Raw genomic sequence first — 22,272 nt, forward strand, 5'->3', positions numbered from 1 at the left:
ACCCACGCGGGACAGAGACCTGTGTCACCAGGTTAAAAATGGAAACTGCTTGGGCCTTTCTTTCTCCCCCCTTTAAGAAAATCCCAGGCCCAAATAAGGCGAGGGCCGCAGGAGCCGGGGAGCCGGGGGAGCCGGCCAAGTCCTCCCGAGCGAGCGAGTGGCGGCTGGCCCGGCCGGGCTTGGGCCTCCTCCAAGACTCGCCCTGCAGGAGGGCGGGCGCACCCCGATCCTATAAGGACCTCTCCTGCACCCTGCTGCTCACTCGCCCGCCAGCCCAGCCCAGCCTGCCCAGCCCCGCGCCCGCGCCCCCCGCAGCCCAGCCATGGAGGCCATCAAGAAGAAGATGCAGATGCTGAAGCTGGACAAGGAGAACGCCATCGACAGGGCCGAGCAGGCCGAGGCGGATAAGAAAGCTGCCGAGGACAAGTGTAAGCAGGTGAGTGGCCCCGGCTGGCTGGGCTGCACCGGGCCACCCAGCGCCCTCTCTGTGCCCACTCTGCAGTCCGAGTGAGGTGCCAGGACCAAGGGTGGAGGTCACAGAAATCTTGGTACCTAAGCGCCAGGGTGGGGCCCAGGGCTGACGCTCTAGCAGGGACAGAGGGGACCAGGGGTGTCCCTGGGAGGGTGTCCCTGGGCTGGGAGTCGGGAGTGAGCGGACGTCCCCTTGAACAGGGCCAGTGGGAGCCGAGTGGGCTGCAGAGGGAGACGAGAGGTCTGCTGCGGGGCCGGGGTGTGCGGCCACCAGGGTGACGTTGCGTGTGTGTGTGTGCGCGCCCCCGCGCGCTCCTGTCCACAGGTCTGTGTGTGCGCGCGCGTTCTGGGGTGTGCGTGTGCGTGTGCGTGTGTTCGGCTGGAGACGGTGTGGACGGCCCAGGTGTGTGCGAGGACAGGTCTGAGGGGGCGCGGGTGCGGTGCCGGGAGGTGGGTGTCAGTGTGGACGGGGGCAGTGAGTCTGGCGTGACGTGGGCCTGACAGCCGGGGAGCGTGTGCACAGGTGTCCCTGCGCGCGGGCGGGGCCGCGGGCAGCCGTTCTTGGGCTGGTGTGTGTGTCCTGGTGACTGGTTTGGGGGACGCGGCGTCGAGTGTGTGCGTGTGGGGAGGTGAGGGGACAGGGCAGAGCCGGTGAGGCGTGGGGGACTCGGCGCTCTGCTGGGAGCCCAGGGCTCCTGCCACCTGTGGGTGTGGCCCGCTGCTGGGAGCCACGCCCGGGGGCTGGACGAGCCTGACCCAGGGCGCAGGGCTTGGAGCTCCCTGGAGCTGCCTGACTGTGCAAGGGGCCCCTGGTGCCGGCAGCGAGGGGAGCGAGCGAGGAGGGCTGCCCAGGCAGGGGCGGCGGCCGCTTCCCGCTCCCTGCAGCCCAGGAGCCCACGCGGGGCCTGGACTCCAGGGAGGAGACCCCCAGGAGACCCTCACGACAGGGGGCCTGGGGAGCTCAGGGAGGGTCAGTGCACGGGCCGGGTTGAGCACTCCCGAGCCATGGCCAGGGCTTGGGGTGGAGCAAAAGTCACTGGTCTCGTCGGGGCAGCCCGAGCAATGGTGGACGGAAGGAAGGGCTTCTGCGCCTCCCGGGTGCCCCGCTTCCTCAGGGCTTCCCCCCATCCCGGGACAGCTGCCGAGCCCTAGGGAGCGTCCAGGGCTTCAGCTAAGCCTCGGGAGTCGCCCAGAATGGCCACACCAGGTGCCGGGCCCCACCCAAGCCAGGCACAGGTTCACAGGGCAGTGTGGTCACTGGACGCCCTGGCCTCCCTGTGCCCAGGTGGCCACCTGTGTGAGGTGGGGAAGTCGCTGGGCCTTCCTGGCTGCCATGGGAGGATCAGAGGTGACTGTGCAGGTGGAGGCCTTGGCCCAGTGCCTGGAACAGAGTAAGCGCTCAATAAATACGTGATTATTTCCTGCCCCACCCTGCTTCCTCTTTGCCCCGGCCCCCGTGTCCTAGGGCAGCCCTGCGTGTGACACATCCACACAGGCCACCCCACGTTCCCCCCTCCTTCCCTGTGCCCTCCCTGGCAACACAGGCACCGTCCTGTGCTGGGCCCTGGCCTGCCAGCTTCTCCATCAGCCTTATGAGGGGCTTAGCTAGAGAGCTGGAGAAAAGTGAATTATGGCTCTAATTCTCACTAAGGTGTGGGTGATGGATACAGCTTAATTTCCCAAGGCAGCCACAAGCTCAAAAGGGAAGGCTCCTCTAAGTCTCTAAGCAGCTGCGTGACCCTGGAGGTGGAGATGACTTTCTGGGGATTGAATCCAGGAGTGCTTAACCACTGAGCCACATCCCAGCCCTTTTTGTATTTCATTTAGAGGCAGGGTCCCTCTGAGTTGCTTAGGGCCTCACTAAGTTGTCGAGGCTGGCTTTGAACTCATGATCCTCCTGCCTCAGCCTCCTGAGCTGCTGGGGGCATCACCACGCCCGGCTCTTGGTCTTTTTGAACAAAGCCGCCTGCTGGGGTAGACTTGACCTCGAATCCAGGCTGGCTTGTCCTCCAGCTCTGTGACTCAGGGCACAACTTGGAGCCCTCTGTCTCATCTCGGAAAACGGGGCAGATGAGTTTTCCGATGGCCAGGCATGGAACCCACGGTCCCAGAGCCCCAAAGGGCCAGTGGTGCCACCTGCCTGGGAATGGAGGTGGGTGGCGAGGGGCTTGCCTTGCCGAGAGTGCCCCCCACTACGGGAAGCCAGAGAGAGAGGGTCCTGGGACCAGCCCAGCCCTCAGGGACCCTAAGCCACGTCCCCATTCCCATCCAAGCTGGTGCCGTGTGGGAACAGGACAGAGGCCCCGCCTGGCTGCTTCCTGCCAGCTCCCCTCCCAGGGCAGCAGCATCCGCCACCACTGGCCTTCGACCCCACATCCTGCCTCGGCCTTGCCCTGAGGCCCCATTTACGGGACTAAAATATGCTCCATGATCCTCCTGGCCATTTCACAGGCTGAAAAACTGAGGCCCAGAGTAGGACAGCGACTTGCCCGGGCAAGGCCGTAGGTACTGGCCACACTGTGGGCATGGGATTCGGTCAGAAGGAAGGCCGAGTCACATGGGCCGGAGCTTTCGTGCCCACTGCAGGGGCCGGTTCCTTCGGCTGATTCGTTCAACACACTCCTAGTGTTCTGGGGGTTGGGTCCCGGTGAGTCCTAGGCTGGGGGGACACTGGGCAGGGTGGGGGTCCTCCCGGCAGAAGTGGGGAGCCATGGGCACGGGCGGCCAGCAGTCCAGCAAGCAGCTTTGAGGTTGGTGTGACACAGGACCCAAATCCCCTCCGCATGACCTTGGGCAAGTCCATTCCCCTTTCAGAGACTCAGTTTGCCCTTCCGTCGCAGTGGCTCCGGCAAGACAGCATTTGTAAGGCGTCGGGGACACTCTCAGACGCTCAGTGGCCCCCTACCCACCTACCACCCTCTTCTAGTCCCCACCCGTTCTGGTCCCAATGTTCTCAAAGCCCGAATCACCCACACACCCGATGGACCCTCTGCTGCTGATTTGCTCTCCTTCCTCCAGGTTTGAGGCTCCCCTCTCCCCGCCAGGCACACAGTAGGTGCCCAGTACATGCTGCCACCCAGAAGGAAGAGGGGGTTGCTGGGTCGGGACTGATCTGTGAAGTGTCTTTAGGAACACTGGTCTGGGCTGTGGCTCAGTGGCCGATCATCAGCACCACATAAAAAACCGTGAATAAATAGAGTCAAGGTCTTGTGTCCACGAACAGCTGAAAAGATCTTTAAAGAAAAGAAAATTGGCTCTTTTTCTCATTGGAAGCAGAAGTTCAAAAGCAGCTGCCAGGGTGCGGAGAGGCCACCAGGTCAAGGTTTCCGTTCTGCAGGAAAGGTGAGGTCAGAAAAGGGGACATGGCTGGGATTTGGAGTCAGACTTCCCGGCTCCTCTACCTGGAGCTCAAGGCCAAAGCCTATAGACGCTGACTTAGCCCGCGGAGCTGCTGGTACTGGGTTGGGCCCTGTCACCATCCTGTGACTGACTGCGAATATCTTTGGGGGCCCTGGTGACCTCAAACAGACCCTCCGTCCCTGCTCTCCACAGCACCTCAGCTGGGGACCCTCACAAGGCGCCTCAGTGGCTTGAGCGGAAGCCCCAGCCGCAGGACATTCTGCAGACTCAGTAACCGCAAGCCCGATGAGCCTGCCTGGGGGTGGGGACCCTTGTAAGGATTCGCGCGGCGCGTGCACGCGCTCACGCGGCGACTGGTGCGTCCGCGCCTTACCTCCTGGGGGAGAGTAGGATCTGAGCTTGCTCTACAAGCCTCCAGCCCAGGAGCCTGCATGATGCGTCCTTTGGGGGAAGGAAGGAAAGAAGTGCGTTCAGGAGGAAGAACAGAGCAGCTGGGTCTCAGCTCCGGCAGCCCTGACAGCACACACAGCCACGGTCACCAGGTCTCGCAGTTCTGGGGCCTGGGGATCCAAGGTCAAGGTGCAGGCGTGCTCTCGAGCCGGCTGAGGCGGCCACCTTCCTGCTGGGTTCTCACATGGATGAGGGAGCGCGGGTCCCCTCCTCTTCTTCTGAGGACTCCTGATGGGGGCCTACCCTCACCTCACCTTAATCACATCCCAAGGCCCCCACCTCCAAATACCATCACTTCAGGGATCGGGGTCCAAAATACAGGTTTGGGGTCGGGGAACACAAGCATGCAGTTCATAGTAGGTTATGTTCAGAGGAACGGGATTCCGATGCTGTACTGTGTGACCCAGGCAAAGTCGCTCCACCTTTCTGGGCCTCCTCCTGGAAGGAGGACAATGAAGCAGGGTCTTGGGGCTGCCTGTTCTCCCTGGGACATGAGCAACAGCAGGGGTTGAACCAGCAGAGACACAAGTCGGATCAGTCCATGAACGGGCAGGGCCACCGCAGTCTGGAGGGAGGTGCAGCGTGGGGTGCAGGAACAGCTAGCTCCCCGAGCTGATTTGATGGGTGTGGTGGAGGTAATGGAGATGGAGGTGATGGGGCCTGTGGTTTGCATCCCACAGACCCGAGCACCTCAAACGGGGAGCCAGGGGAAGACTCTCAAGATAAAGGACTGAAAATTTGGAGCATAGGACATTTTAATTAAAATAAGCATACACCAAACATGCAAAAATTGAAAAGATTTAACCTGAGTCTTCAAAGAAAATGATCTTTGATGGGTGGATCTCTTCTAGCCAAGTCCCCAAAGTCTGAGCCCTTTGGGGAATTTTGGGAGACAGTCTGAGAATCACACTGCCTTGGGCATGGCCAAGGGCAATGGGCACTGGGGAGCCATGGCAGGCTCTAGGCAGGGAAAGGGCAGACATTCTCTTTGGCAAGTTTCTCTAGCTGCCAATGTGGGGTACAGACCTGGAGAAAGGCAGACTGAGGAGGAGGTGGAGGGTCCAGGTCCAGAGAATGAGGTTCCCCTTCCCGCTTAACCCAGATCACTAGGGGGCTTGCAAAAGCCTAAAATTGGCATGCAAAATTGAATGAGCAGTGTTTCTGGAAAACCTGTGGGAACTTTAATTCCCCAAAAGCTGTAATCCAGTCCCCAACAGTACTGGGGACCCCAGCGAGGTTAAGAACAGTTAGTCCGCAGGACAAGAGAAGGAAGCGGGAACCTGTCAGCAGATGGCATTTATCGAATGGGGCGTACTGTTGTCATCCCTGTTTTACAGATGAGGAAACCGATGCCCAGAGGGAGACAGAGCCAGAGGACATTTGTGAATACGGGGGCCACCCCTGTACCGCAGGGGCACGGTGGCACCCTAGGCTGACGCCTCCCCCCATCTGTCCCCAGGTGGAGGAGGAGCTGACGCACCTCCAGAAGAAACTGAAAGGGACAGAGGACGAGCTGGACAAATACTCGGAGGACCTGAAGGACGCTCAGGAGAAGCTGGAGCTGACCGAGAAGAAAGCCTCCGACGTAAGTGCGCAGTCCTGGGATGCCCGCGGCAGGGCTGGGCAGGAGCCCCAGGGCTGGCCCTGCGGGCAGCGCTGGAGGAAGAGGAGGAGAACCAGTTGGAGAAGGCGGTGCCTCCCGGCGCTTTCTCCAAATAAGTCCTGAAAAGGGGCACTTTCCAGCAGCTGCGGCCAGCGGTGCCGACGTCAGGCCCTCCCCCAGCGGTGCTGACGTCGCCGGCCGGGCCTGGTGACCTCATCGCCTCGACGGCAGCGGGGCCGGGGGGCGGGGAGAGGCGGGGGCGGCCCGGCGCAGGCAAAGGCTGGGGGGCCGGGGCGCGGCTGCTGTAGCTCTCGCCGGAGCCGAGCCGAGCCCAGCCGATCGCCCGCTGCGTGCGCCCCCGCGCCTCCGCGCCATGGCCGGCCTCAACTCCCTGGAGGCGGTGAAACGCAAGATCCAGGCCCTGCAGCAGCAGGCGGACGAGGCGGAGGACCGCGCTCAGGGCCTGCAGCGGGAGCTGGACGGCGAGCGCGAGCGGCGCGAGAAAGTGAGAGCCCCGCGCGCCCCGCGCCCGCACCCCCAGCGCGCGCGCCCTCCTTTCTCCCCCGCTCCCGCGCTCCGGCTGCAGCCCGCACCCCCGGAGCCCGCCGGCGTGCCCTCCGGCCTGCCGCTCCCCCATCGCGGCCCCGCGTCCTCTCCCCCGGCCGCCGCCCGCCGAGTCCCCCTTTCCTCCGCCGCCATCCTCCCTCGCGGGCCCGGGACCGCGGAGGGGGCGCTGCATCCGGGGCGGGCGGGGCCGGCCGGGCGGGAAATGGGGGGATGGGGCGGAGGGGTGCGCGATCCCGCTGGAGAGGCGGAGGAGGGGGTGCACGGGGCTGGGCGCCGGGGTGCCGGGCCCCAGGGCCCAGCGACTGGACCTGGCGGCGGGGAGCGAGGCTGGAAACGTCGTTTCCATTGTCTGGGGCCCTGACCGGCCGCTGGGACTTCGGGTGGGGGGCGGGGGCGCCGCACTTTCTCGCTTCTTCGGTGGCTTCCCGGCTCCTGCTGAAGTTTCCCAGCCGTTCCCAGGGGCGCGGCGGCGACGTGTCTGCTCCAGGCAGGGGGCGGAAGTGCAGCCGAGCCGCCTGCCTTTCTCTCTCCAGCTGGTCCCTGAGGCAACCAGGGCCGCGGGACCCCGCCTTCCTCCAGATGGCCCCTGGAATGTTCGCGAGGGGCCCTGCACCCACGATCGTTTGAGCACCTACTGTATGCCCCTGCTGTATTTCGGGGGAGGGGGCGAGAGGGCTGATAGTTCTGAAGAAGGGAGCCTCTGCACCCCTTCTCTGGTCCCCTGACTACCCCTCGGTAGAGAGGGTGGCAACACTTGGGGCTTGGGGACAGATCTGGATCTTGATCCCCTTTCAGAGCACTTATTAAACCAGCCAGCTGCATGTGACTGGCCCATAGTAAGTGCTCAGTTCGTTTTTCTCCCTCCCTCCAGCCCGGGGAGGAGTTCAGAGTCTCCTAGAGGAATAGACATGAAGCTATGAAGTGCAGTTAACATTCCAGGGGGCTCCCTGCTTTGTTATGGGAGCCAGGCGGGAGGTGGCCCGTGGCGGTGGCTAAGTTTGTTTGCTGGGACTTAGACAAGGGGTGTGTGGGGTAGGGGCAGTGGAAGCCCAGGGACCTGAGAGCTGGGGTGTTGGGACTGAGGGTGGGGATCCCAGAAGAGGAAAGGACGCTTGTCCAGATGGTGTATCTTGACAGTTCTGGGGAGAGTCCAGGCCGGGGCTGGTCCCCCTTCCCAGGACCGTCTCAGTGTTGGCCTGGGTTGCAGTATTTAATCCTGTAAGGGCGGCTCTGGCTGGACCAGACTTTAGAAACCCGTGTCAGCCCCAAACAGTAGCTGGTCTGGCCTCTTTCACACACGTAAGCGTCCTAACCCTTCCTCTGATCTCACCCCAAGGCATCTCACAGGAGGACAATTACTTCTGCTCCAAAATGGCCCTCAGCTGTGAGCCAAGACTTAGGAGTAGGACAATCTGGTGGGGAGGGTGGATATTTTTGGAAAGTTTAGGGCTTCTTTGAAAGTTCACTCTACAACGCGAGCTTCTCTTGGTCTGGAGAGGGAAAACCTGAAGGTGATTGGTGATTCCAGAGGAACTGAGAGAAAGAGAGGAGAAAAAAACAGAGTCTCCAGTAGAGAAAGCCAGGAGCAGGCGTGTGGCAGACTCCTGGGCCTGCTTCCCAACAGCTGGTTTCATTTAGATTTTTGTGTGATTAACCGACATCTTCCTGTTTCTTTGCCACATGTATCTAGCAAGCCTCTTTTACCTTATAAGGAAAATCCTTTGTAGAGTGTGGAAGGCTTTGATTGCAGGAAGGGGTGGAGCCCAGGGTGACTAGCAGTGACTAGCAGTTTTCAAAAATCCGTAGTTATGCCGTGCAGTGCAGTACCTACGCCGCGCCCGGCTCCGAGCTCCTGACGCAGGCTTTTGGAGGTTGAAATCTCCAAAAGTGCGCTGCCGACCCTCAGGGTCTGCCGCATTAGGGGCCGCTCACTCATTTCTAATTTTTTAGACAGTGTATGACTCGGGCACCTCTGTATGATCCTAAAAACCCATTCCTGTCTCCTCAGTGCTGGGTACAGGGTCTCTCTTGGAGGGTGATGCAGCTGATCTCGAGTTATGGGTGCTGATTGCACACCTGGAAACCACTGGAGGACGCCAAAAACAAAACCCCCAGTTCCTCTCCAAGTTGCTGAATGGCGGGTGCTAGGCAGAGTTGAGATTCACGCGGTTAAAGAGAGGTGCCCTGGGCTTGGCGGCTGGGCCATAGAGCGCTTGCCTGGCATGCAGGAGGCCCTGGATTCCCTCCCCGGTATAGAAAAAAAAAGGCACCCACTCACTGAACGGTGACATTTCTTACAATTGCTTATCAGTGTCCGTAGTGGGGTCCCCGCAGTGCTGTTTCCGGGGGGCGCAGCGATCACAACATCTGTGGGTGTCTGTCTGCTCCCAGGCTCTGGCTGCAGACCTTCCGATTCCGTTTTTCAGTCACTTTCGCCTCATTCTGTGACTTCTTTTTTCTGCTGTGTGAACGCGGGGTTGGGTAGGGCGTGGTTCCCAGTCGTTTTTACAGTCTTGATGGGATGAAGGTATTGGCCGTGTGTGAGTAACTCACATTCCTCCCCAAGGGTGGCCGTGCCCACAGGACTGGCCTGGCCAAGTCCCCCTCCCCAAAAGACAGGGGTGTGGGCTGGGAAAGCGAGGGGCCCCGAGCTGGGCGGGGCTCAGGGCCTGCAGCTCTGACCTGCTCTGACTCACTCAACGCAACCCCTTCACCTAGCGGGCCCTTGGTTGTCCCATCTGTAAAATGGGTGAGATGTGAGAATCGCAAGAGCGACGTGGCCCTTCCCAGGTGTCAGGGGTGAGCTGGCCAATGCCCTTCAGTGACAGCCCTCGTGGCTGTCCCATGAGGTCATCCGGCTTCGGGGGCAGGAGGCTCAGAGAGGTGATGCCGCCTGCCCAGGCCACACGGCCGCCGGTGGCAAGGCCCGATCCTGACCCCAGAGTTCCTGCTCTGGTGTGCTTGACGAGCTTCCTCCAAAGGCCAGCACCTCTCCGTGCCTGTGGTGCTGCCCTTCCCTTCTGGTATCCCTTCTGTCCCATCGTCTCAGGCCAGGACGGTCTCCCAGCTGTGCTCCTGCCCCTCTGCCTTGCTAGCTGGGGCCGGCCTTGGGCCGGGCCTTCCGTGTGTGTGCGTCCCTCTCCGTTCGGGTGGGCGGCAGCAGGGCTTTGTGGGACCTGGTCAGCCGGGTCACCCGCTGGCCTCGCGCCGCCTCCCTGTGCCTTTCAGAGGAGAGCCTGTGATCGACTCATGATCACCGTACCGTTTGTCCCTCTTCTGTGTGACCCGGCCGTCCCACGGCTGAGTGGTGGCCGTCTCCTGGTCTGACTCTAATTACACACTCCGGACAAGAGCGCGTGGATTCCTTCTGCTCTGGGTTCCTGGGTGGCCTCTGGGACTGGGCATCAGCGGAGGGGAGCTGGGGCCCTGGCGCTGGCCGGGCGGCTGCTTCTTAACCTGGCTGCACCTCTGACCTCCCCAGGCCGAAGGCGACGTGGCAGCTCTCAATCGCCGCATCCAGCTGGTGGAGGAGGAGCTGGACAGGGCTCAGGAGCGACTGGCCACGGCCCTGCAGAAGCTGGAGGAGGCAGAGAAGGCTGCAGATGAGAGCGAGAGGTAAGGACGCCGAGCCGGTGGCGTCCCTGCTGGCTTCTGGGAAATTGGGGATGGCGCTGCTGACCTCCCAGAGCTGGAGTGAAGGTGAACAGGGTCACACAGACATGGCGTCGCACGTACGAAGGCGTGACAGTGCTTTGCAAGGCGTCACCCTGTCTGTACAGGGGTCAGTCTTTAAGGTAGCCATGAAGAAAATCTCCCAGCAGGCAGAGAAAGGCAACGAGAGACGGCACCTATGTCAGTGGGGGTCAGTTTGCCAGGGGACACTCCCTCAGAAAGCCGTGGTGCCTCTCTTCAGCGTTCCTGAGACATCAGTTTTCAGGGCGGTGTGAAAAAAGGGGAGAACCGGGTGTGGTGGTGCAGGCCTGTAATCCCAGTGACTCAGGAGGCTGAGGCGGGAGGATCGCAAGTTTGAGGCCAGCCTCAGCAATGTAGTGAGACCGCATCTCAAAATAAAAAGCAAAAGGGGCTGGGGGCGTGGCTCAGTGGTAGAGCACTTGCCCAGCATGTCCAAGGCTCTGGGCCTAATACTGTGCCAAGAAAAAAAAAAAGAAAGAAAGAAAGAAAGAGAAAGGGGAAGGGAGAATGTCAGGGCCACCTGCAGATGTTAACAGAGCGGTGCCGGCTGGTCTTGGGGACATGGCAAGCCAGCGCCACTGATGGACTTCCAAGGGATGGGGCCACCCCCGGAGCCTCTGCAGCCTTTGGGCCTCCACGGGTGCTCTGTCCCCGGGAGCAGGACCGTTCTCTGGCACGCCTTGGCTCTGGAGGACTGAGGGCGGACTGTGTGGTGCTAAATGGGCTCCTTGTGTGGCCGTGCTGTGGGCCGGGCCGCCGGTCGCTGCCTTTCTGCCACACAGTGGCACCGGAATTCCTCCTCAAACCTCCACCAAGAAGGTTTTCCAGCGTCGACGCCCCCCAAGGATTCGTTTCTGATTAGGCTGCTGCGGTCGGAAACCAGAAGCCGCCACCTGGGGAGTCCCCCAGGGGGACTGCGAGTTCCCCGGGCAGTGGGAGGAGGTGGCCGCTCGGGGTGGGAGTGCGGGGCAGCCACGGGAGCGACAAGGATCCAATGGAGAGGTGCTCATGGCAGCAGCTGGGTCCTGGACTGGCCTCCGCCTGTGGGTGGTCACACCGAGAGCCCGGGAAGGTCACTGGCTTCTTGCGTCACATCATCAGAGGTCCTCGGCGTCACCTCGCAGGTGACGTGGAGAATCCAGGTCCCGGCCTCCCCCTGCCCTTGCCGCGGGCCCTGATCTCCAGTCGCGGGATCTTCCCTCAGTAAACGGGGCAGCGCGCCCCTCGGGAGCTGGGCGCAGTCGCCCAGGGCGTCCTGATGGCCGAGGCTGGTGGCGACGGCCCGAGCGAAGTGCTTGCTGGACCGGAGGGAGGAGCGGGAGCGTCACACGTCAAGGGCACGCCGTCCGGGTGGGCCTCTCCGGAGGCCTGCCATCTTATCTGTTCCTCCCCACGCTTCCTGGTCGGCCGGCTGAGTGGCAGGAGAGGTTCCGCCGCCCCAGACGGCGTCCTTGCCAGGAGGGCGCATCCTCTGCAGGCCAGACCCCCTTCGTCCCGCCTGATGGGCGCAGGTCGAGGCTCCCCTGTCCCAAACGACGGGACCAGGAGTGTTTCGGATGTGGGGCTGCCTGGGAGTTTGGGATTCCTGCTTTGCAGTGTGCTCTCTAGCTGTAGGTGGACACTGACCGTTATCCCCTTTTATGTGGCCCGACAGGGCTAGGCCAGCTCTGCCACTGAGCCGCGCCCAGCCGGGTTTTGGGATATCTGATGGACCTGATGATAAGCCCCCTGAGGGGCCAGCCCCAGGCCCGAGCTGAGGTCCGCGGTGCTTCCTGCACCTCACACCCAGCCCAAGGTCGTTCCGCGTGGTGTTTTCGGTGCGCCTACAGGTGACGGTGACTGTGAGGTCGGGGTGTGTTTCCACTTGTTGGGGCTCAGAAAGCCCCTGATTCTGAAGCACTTTGGGTTTCGGATCTTGGGTGAGGGGTGCTCAGCTGCGCCTGCCTCTCGCCCGGTTTTCCCACTGAAGTCCGCCATCGTTTTTTTTCCATCCTGTTCTGAAACCCTCGCTCCCGTGTCCCCTCGGCATAAGCGCCTGGGCCTGCCGCTCAGGCAGCCTCCCGGGCCTCCTGCGGCTCCCAGACGCCGTGTCTTCCGTCCTCTGGGCTTCCTGGCCCCGCGCCCCCCTCGGGCTCCCCCGTGGACTCTCTTCTCACCCTGGGGTCCCCAGCAGCAGTGTCACCTCTGCGGCGCTTGGTCGGGCCGGGGTGGCTGCCGGCGTGCAGCATGTCTCCCTGCTGGTCCTGCCAGGAGTCCAGACTGAGGGCCCCGTCCGGGCACCACCAGGGTTCGGCCCTCCCTGCCGATGCTCGCTCTGTGACCTTCAGCAAGCCGCGTGCCTCGCTTTCCTCGTCTGTGAAATGGGGGTGGTGGAGCCTCTTGGAGGGCGGTTGGGAAGGTCAGGGGCTCAGAAGCTCCTGGCAGGCGGGAGAGGGGACGAGGCCCGGAGCCCGACGGCGGGGCAGGGCGGACGGGCTCCACGCTGCAGCCTGGTGCCGGGGGACGGCCGGGAAGGGCGAGCAGAGGGGTGGCTCATCGTGAGCTTGGTCCTCTCAGAGGAATGAAGGTGATAGAAAACCGCGCCATGAAGGACGAGGAGAAGATGGAGATCCAGGAGATGCAGCTCAAAGAGGCCAAGCACATCGCCGAGGAGGCCGACCGCAAGTACGAGGAGGTAAGCGGGCGCGGGCGGCAGAGTCGGGGCCGCCGATAGCCGGGGGCCTGGGGGCCCTGCGTGAGGACGGCTGTCCTGTGTGCACATCTGTTCCTGCGGTGACAGCCGCTTGGCTGGGAGACTGTATCGTGCACCATGCCAAGAAGTCCTGTGGTCACTGGCCAACTTGGCTGGAGAAGCCAGTGGATCAGCTCACTCCTGCTGGTCCTTCAGCTGATGTTTTGGCACAGTTTGGCAAAAGCGGCCGACGGTGGTCCCAGCCGTGGCTCCGCAGTCCCTCCCTTTTCCTACCCACGGGGTCCAGCTCTCTGTCCCCGTCCTCGTCCGCCGCACTCCCAGCCCGCGGGAGGGCACCGCGGTTCCCTCCAGGGCCCGGGCTTGTTTGAGCGGAGAGATCGGCAGAAAGGCCCTGGTTGCAGCTGGCGAGCGGGCACGGCCATGCACAGGGGAGAGGACCTCGACTGGACGGTGGGGATCGGTCTCAGCCGGGCCCTCTGTCTCCGCAGGTGGCTCGGAAGCTGGTCATCCTGGAGGGCGAGCTGGAAAGGGCAGAGGAGCGTGCGGAGGTGTCTGAACTGTGAGTGGCAGGACAGGCCTGAGCGGGGCCCAGCTTGCTCCCAGGCAGAACCGGGGGGAGCTGGCCGTGCTGGGCGTTGGCTCTGGCCAGGGCCTCTGTGCAAGTGGGCGGCACCTGGACTCTGGCTCATCCCTCCCCTTTGCATCCACAACTGACGAAGGGACATGGTGACTTGTCTTCACGGCCCACATCTCTCCCCATGAGGACATTGGGAAATAGTAGTGAGACAGGTGGCAGCCCAGGAGTCCCGTTTTCCCAGAGAAGACAGACAGCTCGGGGGCTGTGACTTCCACCCAGCACTGGCCCCCACAGAGCAGGCTGCCCCCTAGTGCTTCGGTGTCCTGCGCCTGACGTCCTGTTGGGCCCCGACCCGTTCCTGGCAGGGAGGCGAGAAGCTTGACCAGAATCTCACAAGTTGCGACAATCAACACACTTCTCCCCGTGGCCCTGGAGGACTCCAGCTCCAGAGAACCCCCGCGGTGCTGGGAGATCTGGTTTCACAGATCCATTCCAAGCTTGCTTCCTGCGGTGTCCGGAGCGGGCTCTGCTCGCTGCCCCCGCACCGCCACCCCCGCACCGCCACCTTCCGGAGTCAGCCTCGTTAATCACAGATTTCACGAGTCCCATTGCCTGGCCCTTGGCCGAGGTCCAGGAGTGCTTTACAAACCCTCCAAGAGCTCCTGGCCGCCTTGCCTCTGCCCGGTGCGATGGCGTTTTGATAAGTACACAGCCTTACGACTCAGAAAAATCCATTAACATTTTTCCCACATTCCTTCTGGGGGCCCTGGCAGCCTTGATTTCTGCTTTTGAAAGTTTCTTTTAAAGGACTTGCCTGTGGCTCGGGAAGATAAAACACACACATTCTTTGTCTCCTCGCAGAAAATGTGGGGACCTGGAGGAAGAACTCAAGAATGTCACTAACAATCTGAAATCGCTCGAGGCTGCATCTGAAAAGGTTGGTGGCTGGTGTGAGTTGCAGGTGACCCCGTGAACTCTGTCTGTTTCTTGAGGAGCACGCCAGGGTATCAGGACTCTGGCCTTTACTGCCCAGCAGCCAGGCGGTTCCCTTACAGAACGAGCAGCCCAGTGGCTGGACCTCCCACGCTGGCTCCTGGGTCCTCCTCTGTGGGTCTTAGCGCCATCTTTGAGTTCCATCTCCTGTGAGGATGAGGGGGAACACGAGGCCCGTACCTGGTAAGGACCCTCTGAGGAGGATCTGAGCAAAACCAAATGAACGGCGAGCTGCACCAGGCCTGGCTCAGCCCGCAGCCCCTGGTTCCTGCAGAAATACGTCATATAGGTGGAGTTGGCCTTTTAGGGTGAAAAGTATCCCGAGCCGTCACTGCAAAACAGAACCACACGAGGAGCAATGGCCACCCTCTTCGGTGGCCCAGCCTGACCAACTCCCAGCCTCCCTCCCTCCTCCCCCCCTCCTGCCACCTTTCAGGTGCACAGGACTTCAGCTCCTAGACGTCCCGTCCCCTCCTGTCCCCTCTGGTTCCTCCAGCCAGCGGTTCACGCAGCCTGGTGTGGCCTCTCTCCCCTTTGCCTGCCAACCCCGTTCATTCTTTAGCTCCTATGCCTCACTCCTTCAAAGAGCCCGTCCCCTATTCCTCAGCCAGGTCGGGGGGCTTCTCTGCTGTGCGGCCCCCTCCACTCCTATGGTTGTCACTACAGCTTATCTCGTTTGCTTATTCATTTATTTGCAGTGCTGGGGACAGAACCCAGGGCCTCGCTTGTGCTAGGCAAACACTCCACCTCCAAGCCTTGCCCGGCCCTGTCACATTTATCACCATGACCCAATTGATGGGGCGCTTTCCTTGCTAGACTCGAAGTTTCAAGAAGGGACCGCGGCTGTCTTGTCTAGGGCAGGGGCTCTAGTGCCAGCTCGTGACTGGTGTGTCTGATCCTAAGGTTCGGAATGAATAGGCGCAGTCCGTGTGTGCGAGCCAGGTGAGGCTTTAGGCCAGGGACAGAGGTGTCGCAGCGCTCGTGTGTGGCTTCTGCTCTGGAGGAGCTCGGAATGTAGTCCAGTGACAGAGACTGATAAAGTTGTAGTTCTTGCTGGGCGCGGGGGCGCAGGCCTGTGATCGATCTCAGGCTCCAGAGGCTGAGACAGGAGGGTTGCGAGTTCAAAGCCGGCCTCAGCAACTTAGCAAGACCCTGCCTCTAAACAGAAGAAATAAAAATGGGCTGGGGGTGTGGCTCAGCGGTAGAACCCCTGCCTAGCACAAGGGAGGCCCTGGGTTCCGTCCACAGCATGGAAGAGAAAAAAAAAAAAAAAAAAGGCTACCCATGTGGTTGTGGCCAGAAGCACAAACTCCAGACCTGCGCTCCGCTCATGGCTTCGTCACTTTACAGCCACGTGACCCTAGACAAATAACTTACCTTTCCACGACCCTTTTGCCATCTGGAAAACAGGACTGAGGACACCTGGCCGTGATGGCCCACGGCAGGGCTGCGTGGGCAGTTCTTAAACGTCAGTGATGTTAACCCAGGTGGCTGACAGGTCACCATGCTGGGGACGCGGGCAGAGACGAGTGCCCAGAACCCTCTCCGAACCAGGCTTCACCTGGGGGTGCTGGCGGGAAGCCTGCGGGGCGCGTGTTCCCACGTGCTCCCGATCCAGGGGAACTTGGGTGGGTGCTGAGTTCAGGCCGGCAGCTCAGGGCCACCTCCCCTGTGCCCGGGAGGCACGGCCTCCACTTAGCTCCCGAAGCCTGCTTCTCCTGCTTCACGCAGTCTCCTCCAAAGAGTGGGGGCTGCCTTTCTCTGTGTCTTTCCCCTCCTCTTAAAAAAGCTGTGTTCTGTTTTCTCCCACAGTATTCCGAAAAGGAGGATAAATATGAAGAAGAAATCAAACTTCTGTCCGACAAGCTGAAGGAGGTGAGTGCGGCCCCGCCCGCCCGCCCGCCGGCCCTGGGGCAGCCCTGGCTCTGGTCTTACTCTCCTCTCCTCCAGGCCGAGACCCGCGCGGAATTTGCAGAGAGAACGGTGGCCAAACTGGAAAAGACCATCGACGACCTGGAAGGTAGGGAGCTGGCATCCCAGCAGGCTTGTCCTGCCTCCCCCTGCGTGGCATATGCAGGGACAGTTGGTGGACAGCGGGGGTGATTCCGCAGGGGGCTGAGCCGGCTTCGTGTCCCTGAAGTGCAGGGTGAGGACGTGTTTGGAATTCCTTCAGCTCGCTCAGTTCACAGAGATGCCTGGCATTTTTCTGAAATGCTTTGCATTTTTTACGAACTCTCTCCCAGGGAGCTTGACGCTTGTCACAGTGTGAGTGAAGGAAGTAGAGAGTGTAGGGACCCCAGTCAGGAGGCCCCGGTCTGCAAGTCCAGTTGGTGCCCCGCCAACCCCACCTGTTCTGATTTTAAAAATTCAGTCCCATGTTCCTCATGAGATAGCCGGGAAGTGCCGGAGACTTGGGTCAAAACAGAATCTCCCGCAATGCCGTTCTCACTCAGCAAGGGGCCCTGCGTCCCTGTGTTTGCTTTGGGGAGCAGGTTTCCCTGTAAGGGACGATGCCCGTTCCCAGTGTGACCTGTGGGATGGGTGACATCACTGGAAGTCAGAAATGACCCGGGGCCCGAGGCTGGGGGGAAAGCCCTGTCCGCTCCCGGTCACCATTCTCTGCCAGTTCATCACGGCCCATCCCCTGCAGAGCCTCAGACCACTCACGACCTTCCCGGTGGCTCGCACCGGGCACAGCTTTCTCTCTGTTCATGCTGTTTTCTCATTTTTCCTTCCTCTCGCTGTTCACCGTGACTCTCCATTCCCACCGTCGCGTCTGTTCCCTGTCCCTCTCCTCCTGCACTCTCTCCCTGGGGACCTGGCCCTCTAGATGAGCTCTATGCCCAGAAGCTCAAGTACAAGGCCATCAGCGAGGAGCTGGACCATGCCCTCAACGACATGACCTCTCTCTGAGCGGCGGCTGGGCTGCCGCCCTCCGTCCTGCTGAAGTCCACCTTCTCTGTGGTGCCTCCGCCCTGTGGGTTTCTGGGAGCTGCGGCTGCCTGCCTCCTGGTCCCCTGGTCCGCTCTTTCAAGGCCTCTCCTGATGTGTCTGTGACTCCGGCTGAAATAAAGACGGGCCCCCCTCGTCTTCCTACCCTCTCCGTCTCATTTTCTCTGCCACCTTTGAGTCGTAGCCGTGTGCCTCTGACCTGGCTGCCACGGCCAGTGGCTGGGTAGCTTTCTCTCACTCGCCAGTGAGGAGCTGGTTCCAAGAAGGAAAGCCAGGCCCACGTGATTCTTTTCTGAAGATGTGAAAACATAAAGCCAATTTGGCACGAGCCCTCAAATGTGGCATTAGCTAACTGCATCTGAATGCCAGTCGTTTTTCCTTAAATAGAAATTGTTTTGAATGGAGACTCATCTCTCCAGACCTCTTAGGCAACTTACTAAAGAGTCAGCAGAACTTGTGGAAACCAGCAGGTCTGGTCCAAGACGAGGCCGCCCCGGAGTGGGCCCTGAGCTACGAATCAAAGAGCGGCCGTGGCCTTCTCCTCTCCTCTTCTCCTCTTCTCACGCGTTCTCTCTGTTGCACTGAGAATGGTGACTGGCCTTCCCCACGTCACCATCCACCGGACTCTGATCCAGCTCCTGGTCCTGGGAGCAAGCCCACCTCTACACGCTGCCCCGAGAGAGCGGGCTTACCGAGGAACTAGAGGACCCTACGGGGGCTGGGAGTGTGGCTCAGGGCTGGCGCGCTGGTTTAGCATGGGTGGGGCCCTGGGTTCTGTTCTCAGCCCCATACAAAAGAGTGAACATCCGTGGGGGGGTGGCGCGCAAGCCTGTAACCCCAGCTGCCAGGAGGCTGAGGCAGGAGGATCGCAAGTTCAAAGTTAGCCTGGGCAACTGAGTGAGACTCTGTTTCAAAGTAATTTAAAACACAAAAAGGGGCTGCAGGGTGGCGGGGTGGGTCAGCCAGGCACGGTGGCACATGCCTGTAATCCCAGTGACTCAGCAGGCCGAGGCAGGAGGAGTGAAAGTTCCAGACCAGCCTCAGCAATGTAGTGAGGCCCTAGCTCAAAAAGGTGGGGGGCGCGCACGGAACCCTAGGTCCATCCCGCTCACTCACACACTAAAGAACATAGCGAGGTGGTTCTTTCCCCACTTCCAGGCCAAGTTCCCCGAGACCCTAACATCTGTCCCTTCGTATCTGAGTTGACCATAACTCCAGTTAGGCCCTGAAGGTGACCTGTGGGATTAAAAGTTTGTGCTTAAAGTGACCCAAACTCAGAGTTGCCAAGGCTCAAATTTCAAATAGTTGTTCTCTCCCGCATAACACCACCACGGCCACCTCCAAGTGTCCCAGAAACACTGACACGCTGACACTTTGTCCTGGCCACACCTCCCAGACTACCTTTTGAACCGGGAGACGGCATGAACATCGCCAACTAGATCAGCAATTTTTGGTCGCCATAGCTTGTTCTTCCTCATCCTATGGCTTCTTAAGTCAGGTGGGAGCCTCTGTCCCGATTATTTGTACTCATCCCCTCAAATGTCTCCCCACAACTGCCCATGTTCACTCCCAGCCTCCCCCTCTTCCTCCATCCTGAACCAGCTGCATACACCTCCCGCTGCCCCTCGCCTTCCCTGTGGCCTTGGTGAGAGCAGACTGTAGGGGGTGGTTTGTGTTCACTCCATTCGTTGCTGGAATCCTTCCAGACATTTGTAGCCTCCACCCTTTGAAATAACCACCCACCCTGCCTGTCCAGTCATCCGCCGGCTGCACACCCAGGTGAACTTCATGCACAGAGATTAGTGCTCTGGCGCCCAGCCAGCTGCCTGTTGATCCTCCGAGCCTCGTCACAATTCTAAAGGACAGGGAATGTCATTTCATCTCAGACCTAATATAACAAAAATAGAAGCCGGGAATCCAGACGGCGGGGTGGAGTGACATCAGGGTGTGTAGGGCCCTCCACATGTGGGTGGGCATTCCAGCCCCACCACGGAGCCGTGCAGCCTTGAACAAGCCGCCAAGCTTTCCTGCGAAATAGAGGTGCTGGCTCGGTCACTGGGCGGGTTAAGTGAGATAGGAGAGGACCTGGCTGGTGCAGAGTCAGCGTCCAGTTGACATCTGTTTGTCCTGGAGAGCCCAGGTGGCTCCTGTCTCTGGTGCCGTCCTCCCAGGTCCCAGTCAAAGGAAAGGTCCAGCAGCTGCAGTGGGAAAGCTGTCCCCGAGGCAGTCCTCGGTTTTCCTTTTTTCTTGCTGAATATTTTCATGCTGGTCAAGTCGGGTTTTGTGAGGTGTTCTGCTTCCCTTCAGTACCTTGACTCCGCCCGGCCCCTTTCAGCCGTCATTCACTGCACACCGCTCCTCAGGCTCTGTCAGGAGAGCTCTTAGTGGCACCTTTTTTTTTTTTTTTTCCATTATCAGCTCAATCCCTCAACAACCTGCCCGCAGTCTGGCTTAAATTTCAGTTATGAAACTTGACTTCACCTGGGGGTTGCATTTACCTGGGGGTTGACTCCATTGCTCTGGGCGCACAGACACAATGACACAATGATGCCTGGAATTTGAACAGCCGTTCCCAGAAGTGCCGCAGGAAAGAGGGGTTACAGGGTTACGATTTCCTACCCGTGAGTCAGCGACTCATTAACTGGCAGTGGCGGGGAAATGTATCAAGCACCCAGAACCAGGACAAACATCTAAAGTTTGTGCAGCATTTCATAAGTTCTGAAGGAGTTCTCTTTGTTCCTCAGAATACCCATATCCCACACTGATATTATTTTCCTGGTTTGACAGATGGGGAAACAGACCTAGAAATTAAATAGCTTGCTTCAGTGGTATAACGAGAGCTTAAATCCAGGTGCTCTGACTCTGGAGCTGCCAGATTTATCAAAGAAAAATACAGGACGTTGAGTTAAATTTGAATTTTAGGTAGGGAAAGCAGTAATATTTTTGGCATGAGTATATTTCATGCAACATTTGGGATATATTTAGTCTAAAACATTGTGGTTTATATGAAATTCAGTGTAAGTGGGTATTTTATCTTGCAAAGTTGGCTTCCAAATTTGGTTCTCAGTCCCTATTATTCTGTGGTGTTCTGCTCTATTTTCTCTGCTACGACGTGCACTTTGGTAGTTTGAGGATTAGAGACCTTTTTTGTTTGTTTCCCCTTTAACAAAGATGCTCGTTCATTCATTTTTCCCTCCCCTCTTGATTCTCACCAGAAAAACTTGCCCAGGCCAAAGAAGAGAACGTGGGCTTACATCAGACACTGGACCAGACACTAAACGAACTTAACTGTATATAACCCAAACCGGAAGAGTCTTGTTCCAACAGAACCTAGAGCTCCATGTCTTTCTCTTCTTTTGTAAGAAGTTTCTTTTGTTATTGCATCTTCGCTTTGCTGGGAATTTCAAGCAATTTATGAATATGTGACCAAATATTTTGTATCAGAGAAGCTTTGGGCACCAGTTAAATCTAATTCCTTCTTTTTTTTTTTTTTTTTTTTTAAATTCCAAATGGCACCAGCTTTTTCAGCTCTATTTTTAGTGGCATTTATTCCTAAGGTAGGCAGGGCATTTCATACTGAGCAGACTCTTAAGACGGAGGGCTTTTGGTTCCTGGGAGGATAATCAACCCCATACTTTCAAGAATAGGCTCCAATATCTACTCATGGGTTGATTTAAGACGCTGATGGGTGTAACTCTTCTGGGTCACTGTTGGCCAAATTATAGGAGGCTAGGGACCATCACAACAAAAATGGGTAGGGATTTCCCATTCAGAGCAAAGAAAGGGCCAGTGTGGGAAGCCATAAAGCACAGATCAATATCCTGGCCCTTCTCCACACTCCACTGTGCAGAATAAATATCCTTTGAGCAGTCAGCATGAAAATTCTTGGGAAATAGTTATAGTTACCCAGGTATTGCCTGGATACAGCCTTGATGTTGTGTTCTACATATTTCCTTCATTCTAAAGTTGTTCTAAAGTTGTTCTCGATGAGCAAGTGTCTTATTCTAATAACCACCCATGCTTGTCTGCTCCGAGCAGGAATACTGTATAGTTCAGTCCTATGAGGTCAGCCATATCAAAAAGACTGCTGGCCGTCAATAAATGACACAAAAGAGTTTTTTTTCTTTCTATCAACAAACACTGGGCAGAAGGGGTCTCTCTGGCAGCAAAGTAGAGATAGAAAAGTAATCGACCTGACTTCATCTCCATCTTTCAGGGAAGGGCAAGTTGAAGATTTAGTTACCTAAAATTTTAATTCCTTCTTTGGGACCAAGTTAATAAAGACCAAGAAACTCCTGATGAAACTGGATATGGAGAACTTGTCGGCAGGGGCTGCACATTTCGACTTTGTTGTATTTTTGCTTTCTTGGTTAACATCTCAGAGCTGAAACATTCCACATCCCCAACAGTGTGGGGACCAACTCGAGTTTACAATTCTGACAGAATTCACCCTGCTTCCAGCTTATCCGAATCCCCTGCCCTTCACTCCTATTTATTAAGCATCACGCTACCCAGGAGATACACTAGCAAATTGTGCAGTTGAATAAAACCCACACTTTTCTTTAGATTCTTGCAACTGTATCATATGTAATAGTATCACGTTTTCTACATTTTGGTCAAATAAATTTTTACATAAATGACAACTTGTGTGAATTCAGCCTGTGTGGGGACACAGCATTTTGGTTTAACGAATGTTAATTGGATGGAAAGAGAAGGTAAATGTGCCAAGAACTTAAGCAAATGTGAATTATTTGTTTTATACCATGACTTCATGATAGATTTTGAACTCCATATTGCAGAGAGAGCGCTTGGCCTCAGTAACTCAGAAACTCCTCTCCTCTGTGATCCTCAATCCTGCTTAAGCCAGGTCGTGAAGAATAAGTAGGATTTTAACAGATGTGAGAACATGGAAGA

General features: G+C 58.5%; 1 protein-coding gene across 4 annotated transcripts; it reads left to right on the forward strand.

Annotated features, from left to right (window-relative positions):
• Positions 1 to 265: 265 nt before the first annotated feature.
• On the forward strand, positions 266 to 21,998 carry Tpm4 (tropomyosin 4). 4 transcript variants are annotated; one of them, XM_047530731.1, is made up of 9 exons: positions 266 to 436; positions 5,741 to 5,866; positions 9,933 to 10,066; positions 12,701 to 12,818; positions 13,325 to 13,395; positions 14,275 to 14,350; positions 16,219 to 16,281; positions 16,357 to 16,426; positions 17,237 to 17,472. In XM_047530731.1, the coding sequence occupies exons 1-9, from the start codon at positions 323 to 325 to the stop codon at positions 17,317 to 17,319; spliced, it is 855 nt and encodes a 284-aa protein (XP_047386687.1). In that variant the 5' UTR covers positions 266 to 322; the 3' UTR covers positions 17,320 to 17,472. The 4 variants fall into 4 exon arrangements, with proteins under 4 accessions (XP_047386687.1, XP_047386686.1, XP_047386689.1 ...); XM_047530730.1 differs by lacking the exon at positions 17,237 to 17,472 and adding an exon at positions 20,574 to 21,998 and having other exon boundaries at positions 274 to 436; XM_047530733.1 differs by lacking the exons at positions 266 to 436; positions 5,741 to 5,866 and adding an exon at positions 6,139 to 6,389 and having other exon boundaries at positions 17,237 to 17,461.
• Positions 21,999 to 22,272: the final 274 nt, after the last annotated feature.

The sequence above is a fragment of the Sciurus carolinensis genome, chromosome 17 (assembly GCF_902686445.1).
Source record: "Sciurus carolinensis chromosome 17, mSciCar1.2, whole genome shotgun sequence".
Lineage (NCBI taxonomy): Eukaryota > Metazoa > Chordata > Mammalia > Rodentia > Sciuridae > Sciurus > Sciurus carolinensis.

Excerpts from the sequence above, each read along its gene's own strand:
- Tpm4 (XM_047530731.1), top strand. The coding sequence starts at position 323 with ATGGAGGCCATCAAGAAGAAGATGCAGATGCTGAAGCTGGACAAGGAG. Across the intron at positions 10,067-12,700 it reads GCTGCAGATGAGAGCGAGAG|AGGAATGAAGGTGATAGAAA; the intron begins GTAAGGACGCCG and ends TGGTCCTCTCAG. Across the intron at positions 13,396-14,274 it reads CGTGCGGAGGTGTCTGAACT|AAAATGTGGGGACCTGGAGG; the intron begins GTGAGTGGCAGG and ends GTCTCCTCGCAG.